Below are 14,420 nucleotides of genomic sequence, written 5' to 3'. Positions count from 1 at the left end.
GTATCTGTAAGGTCCTATGTGCCTATTAGTTCAGTTCTCTTTTTCGCAATTATATTTCCCACTATTATTATTGTTCTAACTCCAATTTTAAGTAAAATACAATAATGGTAAAAGTAAGTGTGCTAATCTATTATGGATCATTTTTACCAGCTACCATAAATCTAAACCATTCTCTTAAAACTTCAGTTTGAAGTATTAAAAACATGGTAAAAATTAGAGTAGGAATGTGTTATTAAAATTCTCAGAATAACCTCATTAGTGTAATTTAGTTTTAAGAGAGTTTTATACTTTTTGGCTGTTTACTGTTCTTCCTTGACGCAAATTTCTTACTTAAATATTTTTAGAACAGAAAATACTTTCTGAAGTTCTGTAAGATCTCAGAGAGGGCTAATATTTATCTGTTTCTATTGATTTGTTAATTAAGGTTCAACCAGACAAAGCCACTAATATCCATGAAGATGGGGACACTTTTATGAACAAAGCTTTGCTTTTGGTCAAAAATACAGTGTACACCTCTCTGTACATTGTAGATGTACAGAGGACATCTACAGTCTAGATGTACCAGTGTATATCCTCTCTGGATGAGGACCCTGGGAAAGGAGGGTGCATCACTCTGCTGAAGATCTTTTAGTTTCATAATTAGTGGAATGTGGGAAGGAGAATTTGAGACATTTCTAACTCCGTATAAGATAAGCTTGTGTCCTGAAACACTCATTTTTCTACCTCTTATTCAAAGTGTATAACTGGCTTAAGTAGAAATGGAAAGTTTGTTATTACAGGAGAAAGTGAGATATAGTGATGATAACAAAAATATACTTGTGATGCATTAATCTTAGGCTGTCTTATCACTTTTTAAATATAACTAACAAGGCCTTATAGCAACTGTGGAATATATAGGTATTATGTGACACGTTTTATATTTTCAGGCCTGATGTCGTATTGTATGTGTTTGTATTAGTCCATTCTCACGCTGCTAATAAAGACATACCTGAGACTGGGTAATTTATAAAGGAAAGAGGTTTAATAGACTCATAGTTCAACATGGTTGGGGAGGCCTCAGGAAACTTACAATCATAGCAAAAGGGGAAGCGAACATGTCCTTCTTCACATAGTGACAGCGAGAAGAAGAATGAGAACCAAGTGAAGGGGGAAGCCCCTTATAAAACCACCAGATTTCATGAGAACTTACTCACTATCATGAGAATAGCATGGGGGAAACCACTCCTATGATTCAATTACCTCCCATAGGGTCCCTTTCATGACAGGTGGGGATTATGGGAACTACAATTCAAGATGAGATTTGGGTGGGAACACAGCCCAAACCATATCAGTGTTATTTTAAACAACTAACAGTGTCAATTCAGTATGTGGCCCTCATGATCTGAGACCAAAAAAAATACAAAAAGTATAAATAAAAATGAATGTGGGGGGAGTCCTAAACAATATTATATTTGTGACCATTGTATAAACCGGCTTAGGAAAAAAATATTTTTCTTTATCATTTTGTAGAAGATGAAAAATTCAGAGTCATGGCATAGTATCATAGGAGAATAGGAGAATGATAGCTGTGTGCTAATAAGAATAATCAAATAAACAACTTTATTTTTACCAGCTTTTATTATATTGTTACCCATCTTCAAATCTGTTAATTTTATTTTTATTTGACAGAGGAAATAATACAAACGTAGAAATATACGTTAATTATAATTAGCATAAGAATTTGATGTGATTAATATGACAGATGCTGAGTAAGATAAATTGACACTATTTTTGCTGATTCATCGCTATCTCCTTAACTTATATATTTTTGTGGCTGTGTTGGTCTTTGTGAAGCTATGATACCCTGTTTCTAGTACTGTAATCTTTACATTCCAGGTCCTTGTGTCCAGGGAGTGTTTTTGGAATGAGAATGTGGATTGGGGGGCAGCTGTGGCAACGGCTGGGTAGCAGATGTGTGCCCTTTGCAAGAGTCTTTGGAAAAACAGAAATTGTGAATTTTTTTAAAGGATCTTGGAAAAGAATTGCCTCATATAGTCCAATAGAGTACACAAAATTAGACTTTGCTTCTGGGTACCTTATGACTGTAAAATTAGCTATTGAGTGATTTTCCCATCTGGGAAATATCAATTATTTACTGTTTAGAACTTTCCCTCTTGCTATTAGATGTCTTAAAGACAGTGTTCTCGCTTAATTTTGCTATTTTGCCAGGGAAAAGCAAGAGGAATTGCTCTAACTTGAACCTCCTCATCTTTCTATTGGGCTATGAATCTCATAAGGAAACAAAGACATCCCTTCCATAATGCACACTTAATATTTGATGTCAATCTGCAAAACCTGCAAAATCTGCTCTGAGGAGGATCAGGGTTCAGCTACATTGTTATATTGAACTTTTCTGAAGGCAACTTAAAGAATGTATTCTTCAAACTGTGGTGTTATTAAAGGAAAAGAAGTATATTTTGGAAAGTGATTTATAAATGTTTAGGATACAGATTGTAATAGATCTGTATTTCTTAACATCAGTATAATTATTAGAAGCATCTTAAGAACAAGTGATGATGGGGTGGTTTAGACCAGAACTCTGAAATAGTGCTTGTCCCCAGGGAATGAGCAAGAAAAGTAGATTTTCTATGATAAGAGAACATGACGATTAGGCTGGGTATGGTGGCAAAATGGCAGCACTTGAGAGGCTAAGGCAGGAAGATCACTTGTGGCCAGAAGTTCAAGACCAGCCTGGGCAACATAGTGAGACTCTTGTCTCTACAAAAATTTTTAAAAATTAGCTGTACATGGTGGCATGCACCTGTAGTCCTAGCTATTTGGGAGGCTGAGGTGGGAGGAGCTCTTGCTGCGGTGGGCTATGAAGGTGCCACTGCACTCCATCCTGGGCAACAGGGCGAGGCCCCATCTTGAAAAAAAAGAAAATATGAAAACTCCTATTTCTATGTATTTCTAAATCTCATTATTTCTTCACTTTTTATTTTTATATATCGTAATACTTATGATATAGTAAAGCATAATACATTTCTAATTCATAAGTAATGTGCAATACTTTGCCATTTATCACTGTGAGTGATGAATCAAAAGCATTTAGAGATCACCGGTGCAGATAAATAGGCAGTGCTCAGGTGTCTCTGTGTATGTGACTGAATATAGGAATTCAGCATTTAGTACTTTCTCTACAGGAAGAGATCTCCCAGAAAATTTTAACTTCATATTTATTTATGCAGAGAACATGTTTTAGTGACTGGTTACCTTAGTGATTGGTATCTGTCTGCTCCTTCCTGATGGCACTTTCTGTTCTCTCTCAGTGCTCAGTGTTCTGGGGCTAAAAAGCACTTGGGAGGCCACAGAATCTGTAGACACTTTTATTTGACATATGAGTAAGTAGACCCCTGTTGCTAAGAGTGGCAAGTGCAGAGTAATTCTTCCTAAAAGGTGAGAAGAGAGAAAGGAAATTATTTTGCAAAGTGTTATTTACTTAATTTTATTTTATCTTTTTATTTTTTGAGACAGAGTCTCACTCTGTAGCCCAGGCTGGAGTGCAGTGGTGTGATCGTGGCTCACTGCAGCCTCGACATTCTGGGCTCAAGTAATCCTCTTGCCTCAGCCTCCCAAGTTGCTGGGACCACAGGCACATGCCACCATACCCAGCTAATTTTCTGTATTTTTTGTAGAGATGAGATCTCCTTTGTTGCCCATGCTGGTCTTGAACTCCTGGGCTCAAGCGAACTTTCTGCCTTGGCCGCCCAAATTGCTGGGATTTTAAAAGCATCAATAATGATATATAATCAAATTTGTATAGATAAGTTAAAGTTAATGGCAAAATTGTATGTGAGAATTAGCGTTGATTCCCTACGTTCTGTTTCCTAACTTTTGTCATTTTATTTTTTATTTGACTGGAAGTCTCGGGTGATAAGTCATGCTTGCCTTCCTGAGAGCTAAATCAACTTTTCTCTTTCTTCATTAAAATCTAAGAAGTCTTATTAATTATACGGTAATGTATGAACACTTGCTTTTTTACAACTTGTCTTCTTTTACAAAGGTCCAAGACTTAAAAAAAAAAAAAAAAAACACATAAAGTGTTAGTGATTCTTCTTCAAAATTAAAGAAAAGTGAAATAATTACCCAACCTAACACAATTTAAAATTTCTTTTCAAGGCTGGTAGCTCCTTTAATATAAACCCTTAGGGTCTATACCTTAAAGGGGTCATACAAGCCAGTGAATTCATTTCCACAGCTTGTTTAGAAGCTGCCCAGTGAAGTCCTTAACACTCCTTTTCAGAATTACAGGAATTCGAGGTTGCAGTGAACTATGATTGCACCACAGCTCTCTAGCCTGGGTGACAGAGCAAGACCCTGTCTCAAAAATTTAAAAAAAAGAAAAAAAAGAGGAAAGAAAGAAAAATAGTACTCCTTTTCATAAACCTGAGGTTAATATTTTGTAAAGGGTAATGTGAAAGAGTGAAAAAACCAGAGAAGAATTTATAGTTTCACAAAGCAGTGTCCTCACATTACCTAGTTTTCTAATAAAATCCAAAAGTTCTAGGCAAAAATCCAGATGTTCTAAGAAATCCTCATGGTTAATATTATGAAAACACATATTCCATCTGAGCATGAATTTATTTAACCATCCAAATACATCATCATGGAATTCTGATCAGTGAAATTGAGTATGTTTGGTTAAATAATGAAATTTTCTTCATCACACATGTAGTTTTGAATGCTTACCAGGTCAGTCAGGCTTCATGCTTAGTACCCTGTGCTCTCTCATATAGAGGTATAATACAATTTGGGACTTTCCCAGGTAAAATTTTTCCTCTTCTGGCATATTTACCTTTACTACATTTTTATAGTTTTTCACAGTGTTATAATCATTTGCCATCACATTTTTTACTTGGGAAGCACACATTTGTATGTCTCATATTAAGGATTCAGTTTTCTTGGAATTACATTTTCAAAGTCATTATTGGAAATGTAATTTTTAGTAAACAAACTATTTGCTTTCCTGTATAACTGAAATTATGACTCATTCAGTGGAGTGCTCAGAGCTTGCTCAATTTAAGAGAATTTTATTATGAAAACATAAATCTCTTTAAAAAACCATGGCATGTTTCTCCCCTAACCCCCAAGCAGTTAGTTCAAGTAGAGACCCTCTAGAAAACAGCACCTTGTGTTGACTAAGAGTTTTGCAACCATGTCAAAGGCCAGGTATTAAAATTGCTATTGTTGAGCTGATAACTGAGTAGAAATTTGCCAGGAATTTAACAGATAACAAGGAAAGTACCTGATAAAGAGTGAGATCTGTTGAAGAGCAGTCATTACCACCATCACAATGGCTCAGAAAAATTGCTTTGTTTGGAAAAGGAGGATTTGTGTGACTGCTAGGGAGATGTCTTATATTCATTGGTCATTTGTTTGGTTAGGTGTTTAATGGACACATATTGTATATTAGATACTGTGCTTAGCACTTAGTGAGAATAATTGCTCTAGTTCCTGTTCCTGTAAGACAGAATGTATGAAATCCAGGAGCAACAACTAAGTAGGGAATCTTTTTCTCTTCCTGCTATTTGCTCTGTTTTATAATACAGGAAAATTCTGTAGAGGGTTTAGTCACTCCCTGATTTAACTTGTGACTCTCAGAGAACTCACAACAGAAATAATGGCCATCTGCATGATTTAATAAGTGGGATTTGACCCAAATGGTTCAGGAGTCTTAGGGACTGTGGACAAACCAAAAAGTTACTTAACTTTTAGGGTTCTGAATGGATATATAGAAGTATTGTAAAAACATGTGGAGAAAAAATTGAGGAGAAAAGCATTCAGTGATTGATAATTACGGCTTTGTGAGGCAGGAAGTAAATTGTACTACATTCCGTGAAAAATATTCCAAATTGTTCTAGATTGAGATTTAAAGACAATTTCTAAGAATAACAATTGGGTACATCTATATACTGTTCCATCTTTATAAAGGATGAGTGAGTGACATCATGTGTTGATTTTTCTTTCTTTATGATCATGAGACTGCTGTTCTCATGGCAGTTTTCCCAATTTAAAAACAAGTACTTACAGGGACACGGACAACTTCTTGAATGCTAAAATTTAAAATCCCCAAATATAAGTTCAAATGACACCTTTTTTGGCATTCTGGTTTTCCGACTCAATGGCATATGAAAAGTTTAGTTTAGTAGGTAAGCTGTTGTTTAATACTGAAGTCATATTTCCATTTGTTAAAAAGAAAATAGGATTTATAACATCATTAAAAGGGGTTCTCAGTCCTTGAAGCAGTGAGAAACACCTTATTCAGTTAAATTACTTAATAACACAATAAGATATACTAAAACAGAAATTAAGATTTTCCCTCCTTCATGTTAAGACAGGATAGCTTTAATTAATAAAAGTAAAGTCAAGCAAACCCCCCAAAATTAAAATCCATGTTTGATATTTAAGCTAAAATACTTATAGGCTGATTTAAAGGAATGATCCCCACTTTCTTTAAAATGGAGTTATATATCTATGTTTATATTCTATAAGAGATATGCCATTTTAGAAAATCAGAAGAGGTGTATGGAACTGATAACCTTAGTCTGGAGTGGCTAGGTTATCCTTTAAAACCAGGATATATCTTTTTTCTTTCTTCCTAAATATTTTGTTATTCAGAAAAAAATTCACAGAAAAAGAAAATTATATTTAAGTAAGAGGGGATGTTGTATGCCCAAGTTCTTTAGCATGGAAGAGGGCCGATGGCTGAGAACTGCTGGAGAGAGGACAGAGCAAGGTAAGGAGGCTCTTGGTGGAATGATGCTTGTCCTCAGACCCACATGGTTTCTAGGTGAGAACCTTGAGGAGAAGAGGCATGCCTTGTGCAATTTAGTGTTTCCTGCCTTAGCTAAGTACTTCCCAGGCAGTATGAGCAAAATAGGTTGGTGGATAAATGATAAGAAGGACAGTAGGTGACATCATAGGTGACGTGGACCACTGGGTTCAATGAAGGAGCCTGTGTTTTGGAACCATTCAGACACCTGTGTTGAACTCTAGCTCTGCTACCCCTTTCTTGGGTGGCCTGACATATGTTATTTTCTCTACTGAGATTGTGATATCTCTATTTTAAAGTGGGATACTTACTGTTGGGATTTCAAGGAGCCCATACAAACTGGTCTTTCATTCCTGAGTTCCAAAGAGACCATGAGAGTGATGGCAACTGGATCATCAGCTTTATTGCTGCAAAAGGAAGCTGGCAATGTGACTTAGTTCTATGGCTGCATGGTCTTACTAATAGCCCTGCTCTAAGTCAATGGAAGTGTGAAGCGTGAGAATGCAACTCCCCTCAACACCTACCCACAGGGCGTTAGGATGGAATGATTTCATTTATGGAGGTAATCAGTAAGTCTTCCTTCTCATCCCACTCTTCCAATCTGATTTTGAATATTCTGTAAATCAGTGGAAATTAGAATATTAACTGGGTTAGGCAGGGTTTACAGAGCCAATTTTTCTTTCTTTCTTTTTTTTCTTTTTTTTAAGTCTTCTAGGGTCCAGGCATGGTGGCTCATGCCTGTAATCCTAGTACTTTGGGAGGCCAAGGCATGCAGATCACTTGAGGTTAGGAGTTCGAGACCAGCCTTGCCAGCGTGGTGAAACCCTGTCTCTACTAAAAATACAAAAATTCGTCAGGCGTGGTGGCAGGTGCCTGTATTCCCAGCTTCTCGGGAAGCTGAGGCAGGAGAATCGCTTGAATACGGGAGGTGGAAGTTGCAGTGAAACGAAATGCACCACTGCACTCTTGCCTGGTGACAGAGTGAGGCTGCATCTCAAAAAAAAAAAAAAATGCCTTTTAAAAGGTGTCTGCCATGGCCTCATGGGTTGTTCTGTTGCCTAATCAATGATTCTTTGGAGCCAGCTAGAATAGGGCTTTCTTAATGCTGGGTAGAGGGACTGTTTCCAGCAAATGTTTAGGAAACCTGCTTTGTGGAGGTAATGGTTTCCTAGCAATAATACCAGCCTGAACTTTCCTGAGCTATATTTTTTGTAGTTTAATCTACTAGATTGGATGAGGCTCTGACTGAGTTCCTTACACAAGCAATAAGGGCAAGAGATCCGGAGAGAGATTACACCATCTAAAAGAAGCTGTCACATGTCATATAAGAATGTCAGGATGAGTAGACTTATTTTAACTACTTGGAAAAGTTTATAAGATTCCCAAAACCTTTATACCTCCACACTTTTTTGTTATTTTTATTACCATCTGTTTACTGTCCTATTATGATTAGCCAGAAAGCTCTTAAAATGGAAAGGATTTATGTGCATGACTTTAGTGGTAGTAAAGAAAAAAGAGCAGTGGAGTGAATATTTCTGCCAGGTCGGTGGGGAACCTAGGAGGGGAGAGTGGGCTGTAGCATCTTGTAGGCTGCATCTCAGAAGTCTGTGGAAAGAGAAAAAACAGAACATGGGAGACAGGGGCAGTGGCCCTGTCAATAACAAGAAGTCAATAATAGAAATTACACTCGGTTCTTAGTAAGCCAGAGACAAATAGGTAGGTTTCCTGAACATAGCTAGACTGAAATTAATGCTTGTAAAAGTCAAGAAGTTTTTAAAAATGTATTTCCCAATTTATTCCTAATTTAAAAATAAAACATTTTTTCTTAGCAAGTTATCCTGACATCACAGATATGTTAATCTGGATAAGATTCTTAGATGAAATGAATTGATTAATGTGAAAATTAATTCATGAATCTTAGATATCAGCAAGTGAGTAGGATTTGGGAGTTGTTTGACAATATTTCTTATATATAGTATTCGTTTTTCCTAGATCATCTGACTGCCAGTATTTCATCTTGAAAGTGGCAATTTAAAAAGGAAAAACATTTTTTTCCCCTGGGCTTAGACTCCACTAAAACTTGTGGGTTGAACATTTTACCCAAATATAGACCTTTTAGTGATTAAGCTAATTTACTCTTTTCAAACTGTGACATCCTGTTTATAAGAAAGAAGACTTATAAAAAGTAATCTGAGCATGAACTAACTCTTCTAAAGTCAACATCTTGGTGAACTTATGTGTTAAATGAGTCACAACTATTTGGATGAAGATTTTTTCTGGTTTTGAAAGAGAAAGTACTTGGGAAAAAATGTCATTTTGGTTTCATTGAAATGGAAACATTTGAAAAAATGAAATTCACTGGTGAGCCTATCATGTAACAGGTTTACACAGATATTTCTTAAGTCAGTTCTGTGAAGTTTTAGAGCCATATCCTCCATGGGCCAACTCTTAACCATCACGAGATGCATTTATAATTATTCCCAGAAATAAGCTTTTAATGTTGCAAAAAGTAAAAATTTTATAATATTTGAAAGTAACATTATTCACTTTGTAAAATGTGTTCTAAAATTATTTTTGTCCCAAAAGAAAGCTGAACGATGCCTATTCAAATTATTTACCTGACAGAAGTGTTTATTGACCCTTTATTATTTGAAAATGTCATTATGAGCAACTTAAAATTTAATTTCTCTACAATAATGTTATACTCAGTATTTTATACTTGATTTAATATATACTTGCAATTCATACTTGATTTTTAATATATACCTGCAATTTATTAGCAAAATTAAATTTCTCTACAATAATGTTATACTCAGTATTTTATACTTGATTTTAATATATACTTGCAATTTATACTTGATTTTTAATATATACCTGCAACTTATTAGCAAAATTTAATTTCTCTACAATAATGTTATACTCAGTATTTTATACTTGATCTTTGATATACTTGCAATTTACTGGTTGAATTTTTGTGAATTGGGCAAATCCATGCTCTGTTTAAGCACCTCCAGTCTCTATGCTGTGGGTCCTAAAATCCTTATCTTCTGCCCTGTTCTATTAAGTGTTAGATTTGCATGTAAGGATCTTGTTGGTTATTACCTCAAGCACTTCGAACCTGTCAGTTCTCAGTTTTAATTACTTTTTTTTTTTTAAGTCACTCTTTCTTCCCCTATTCAGTTACAATATCACCGAAGACCTACAATGTGGGTCTTTGGTCACCAGAGAGCTCTTCCTCTCACTTATCCCACCAAGTAATTGGCCATGAATCCTTGATGATTCGGCCTGTAAAATGACTCTTCTTGCCATCTCTGCCCTAACTCAGACACAATAATTTCTTAGCTAATTCAGAACAAAAGCTTCTCATGGGGCTTCCCTGTCAATTTGTTCTTCTCTGCCACTAGATCTTTCTGTGGAGATAGTCAAACACGAATACATAGGACTTACCTCCCGAGAGACTTTTACCTATTCTCCATGGAGTTAAGATCAAATCTTTACAATCTGATACAGCCTACTTTTTCTAGATTTCTCTCTTCTACTTATCTGCTCTTTGGCCCAATACATGTGGAGATTCATCCATGACTAAAAGTCATTTGACTATACTATATATTTTCCACACTGTGCTATTCCATGTTTTGATCCTCATTACCTAAGACTCACTTTTCCCCTTCTTACTTTCCTTCTTCCAGAAGTAAAAATCACTTCTTCTATGTCCTCTCATAGTACTTTTTTATTCTCTTTGCCATCATGCAATATACCCCATTGAGGTTAACTGTCTATATGAGGATTTCTTGGGCTAAATTATGAATTTTTCAAGAGAGGTATTTGATTTCTTACTTGTGAAAATAAAAATAGTTTCACTGTTGGGACTTAATAAATGCCCCCATATTAATGGGGTACTAAACAAAGGGTGTGTTGAAATGAACCCAGATTCTTATAGGTATAGTTATTGTTCCAAGTGGATGGAGAAGTACTTCAAGGATTACAGTAAAAAAAAACAAGAGCCTTGCCAATATTTTTTTTCTTGAGAGCTACGGTTTTATTTTATGACAGTCATGGGAATTTCTCAGAAAAGTCAGAGAATAATGAATGGTAGTATTACCTGCAAATTTCTATTTGTTTTCATTCGAACCGTCAAGTCATTGTCTCTGGCATTTGTTAGCGATTCATTGTATTGATGACTTTAAAATAAGAACCATCACTAGAGTTGTTCACTTGCTGTTCAGTTTGGCATTAAGTTGATTAGCTAGCATGTATTTATTGGCAATGAGGTAAATATGCTAAGTTAAATGCACACCAATAAAAGTGTAATCCCTATCTTCTATTTGTTAAAATAGAGGTGGAAAAAGAAACTTAGTACACATAGAATAATTAAGTACTAGACTGAGATGGATTATATAAATGTAAATGAAACATGGAGCAAGGAAAAATCATGATGATCTGAAGAAGCAATGAAAGGTTTCATTAAGAAAAACTTAACTTGTTCTTGAAAAATAGGTAAGAATTACGAGTGAAAATGAGAAATTCAAAATGAACAAAATAATGTAACTCCATTGACAAGAATACTAGATTTCTATGTTTTGCAAACCAAAATTTAGTTAGTAATTTTAGCAATACCTAGATTGTTTACTTTTAAGACTATGAAGTTATTTTGTTTTACTTTGTTTTGTCTCCAGGTGGATCCGATATTGAATATCTGGACTTCTATAAGCCTGTCGTGTGGTTCTGGATCCTTGTAGGGCTTGCTTACTTTGCTGCTGTCCTGAGCATGATTGGAGATTGGCTCCGAGTGATATCTAAAAAGACAAAAGAAGAGGTGAGAATTAAGAAGTGTGCAAAAAACTTCTATTTAGTTAATTCAATAAAGGTTATTTTAAATTATTTTTATGTTTACATTTAAAATATTTAAACATTTTGAAATGTTAATATTTTCTATTTGGCATGAATTTGCTGTATGAGGCTATGAGCAAATATATGAGTTGTAATTTATTCACTTAGAAAATGTTTCTGTGCCAATTGCTGTCTCAGAACTGAGGGTAATTTCTAATGAAAAAGGATGTAACTAGAAACATTTTCTTCATTATTTCTTTTTTTTTGTTTTCTTTCTTTTGTTCTCAAGGGCACAAAATAAATTTTATTCTGTAAATAAAAATATAATAGAAAATATTTGTATCAAGATATCAGTAGCATGAAATAGTGGATGTTTTAAATAATGTGGAAGGCTTTTTACCTTTAACTTATTTTATTTTTCTTATGTCTATATAAATTTGTACGTACACATGTATATATATTCCAAAGCTGTATGCATTATGGCCGTTTTCCCTGTGTATAGATTTTAACAATTTTAAAAGGTGTCAATTTACTTATCTTATACAACTAAACATATAGAAGTGAACATTAGAATTTTGACCCATGAAATTTGGGAAAATTTGAAATTTAAATATTGATTTTGAAATTCTATTGTTTGGAAATTAAATTTTGATTTCATATTTACATATCCAGGATCACTATTAGTTTGAATGTGACAGGGTAATGTTTTATTATGAAATGTGTATTTCTTGCTTCTGGGTCTTAGTCAACTTTGCTAATTGTTTCAGAGAACAACAAATCTGTAAAACCTGTCCCTATAGTACCCATTGCCTTCGTTTAACTATCTATTCCTAGACCACAGATATCAGTGTCAGACTCTTTGATGGCTATAAGCATGAATTCTTTAAGCATACACCCAAAAGAAATAGAATAAGATAGAAAATGATGAAATTAACTTCCCTTTACAAATGTTTTCTTTGAAAATTATCAAGTCATATAATTTTTTTTATTTTTTGAGATGAAGTCTTGCTTTGTTATCCAGGCTGGAGTGCAGTGACACGATCTAAGCTCACTGCAATCTCCGCCTCCCAGGTTCAAGTGATTCTCCCACCTCAGCCTCCCGAGTATCTGGGACTACAGGCTCGCACCACCAGGCCCAGCTAAATTTTTTTTGTATTTTTAGAAGAGACGGAGTTTCATCTTGTTGGCCAGGCTGGTCTAGAACTCCTGACCTTCAAGTGATCTGCCCGCCTCTGCCTCCCAAAGTACCAGGACTACAGGCATGAGCTACCATGCCAGGCCAAGTCATACAATTTTTTATTCATACCCAAGGTGCCTGTGTGAACTAGCAAGAATGTAAATTATCCATACTTTACTTCAAGGATACCATATTTCCTAATTGGGAATTTACTTATTCAGGCTGTATGCATTAATCTATATCTTAGTTGCATCATCAAATTGAAATATTTTTATTATAAACAAGTCAGTAAGACAATATGCTTGACACTATAATTTAAACTGTATGAAAAGCCTTGCTTTGAATAGGACCGCAATGGATTTGCCTTAACCTTAGGCTCATTGTATGTGGTGTGCGTGTGTGAGTGTGGTGTGTGTGGGGGCGGTGGGAGATAGGAGAGAGAGAGAGAAATATAATGGATGGTTATTCTTCATGTGTACTTCATGTGTATCTTGAGATGCTAAGGGAAAAAATGGAAATTGTAGCTAGGGAATGTTTTGGACAACATAGCTAAAAAGAGAACTACTCAAACATCAAGCAATAATCTGGCTTTCAAATGGATTTGAAAACACATGCACACAAGCATGTATTTCTTAAATAAAATAGACTTGAGCAGAACCTATTTCATACAGTCAGGTAGTTAGGAAAAGTATTGTTTTGCGATACACAAATACACACATATAATATTATAAATAAACTATGTATTATATACATACACACTTAATATCTTAATATTTTTGTGGTCCACAGTCCAAAAGTTTGAAAGCCACTAAGGCACAGATAGTACAGAGGGAAATTTTGTATCTTTATAAATTGATGAAATTGGTATAGAATATCTGCTTAAATGTTTAAAACTCATATTACTAAAAAACAGTGCTTTTTGTGATAGGACTAGCTGGGTCAAAGAATTAGCATACTTTTCCAAAGTAATGAGTCTGCTCTAGCTGTTACAACAAAATATGACGGACTGGGTGTTATAACATGGGACTTTTTTTTTCCTCACAATTCTGGAAGCTAGAAGTCCAAGAAGGTGCTAGCAGGGTTGGTTTCTGGTGAGGCCTCTCTCCTAGGCTTGCGGGTGGTGCCTTCCCACTGTGTCCTCATATGGCCTTTTCTCTGTGTGCATGCATGAGAGAGAGTGAGAGATCGTGTGAGCATGCACACTCTGGTTTATTTTTCTCTTCTTAAAAGGACACCAGTCCTATCGGATTAGGGCCCCACTTTTTTGACCTCATTGAACCTTACTTACCTTCTTTAAAGCCGTGTCTCCAAGTGCAGTCACACTGGGGCTTAGGGCTTCAACATATGACTTTTGGGGAGACACAAATCAGGCCATAACACCATCTTTTCAAATAAATACAAATTTCTACATAACTGATTTATTCAAAATGAAAACAAGACCGGGTGGGATTGCTTACGCCTGTAATCCCAGCACTTTGGGAGGCTGAGGCAGGCAGATCACTTGAGCCTAGCAGTTTAAGATCAGTCTGGCCAACATGGTGAAACTTCATCTCTACTAAAAATACAAAAATTAGCTGGGCATGGGGGTGGGTGCCTGTAGTC

General features: G+C 35.4%; 1 protein-coding gene across 3 annotated transcripts in view; it reads left to right on the top strand.

The window, feature by feature from the left end:
* The window catches only part of KCNK2 (potassium two pore domain channel subfamily K member 2), a 153,831-nt gene that overhangs the window by 100,532 nt on the left and 38,879 nt on the right, over positions 1–14,420 (top strand). For all 3 annotated transcript variants that reach the window (XM_003814153.5, XM_003814152.5, XM_034946894.3), the window contains exon 6: positions 11,488–11,627. In XM_003814153.5, the coding sequence (XP_003814201.1) occupies positions 11,488–11,627 (140 nt within the window). The remainder of the gene's footprint in view (positions 1–11,487; positions 11,628–14,420) is intronic.

Source organism: Pan paniscus, chromosome 1 (assembly GCF_029289425.2).
Source record: "Pan paniscus chromosome 1, NHGRI_mPanPan1-v2.0_pri, whole genome shotgun sequence".
Lineage (NCBI taxonomy): Eukaryota > Metazoa > Chordata > Mammalia > Primates > Hominidae > Pan > Pan paniscus.
The sequence above is the reverse complement of the archived record's forward strand: the minus strand, read 5'-3'. Positions and strand labels throughout refer to the sequence as shown.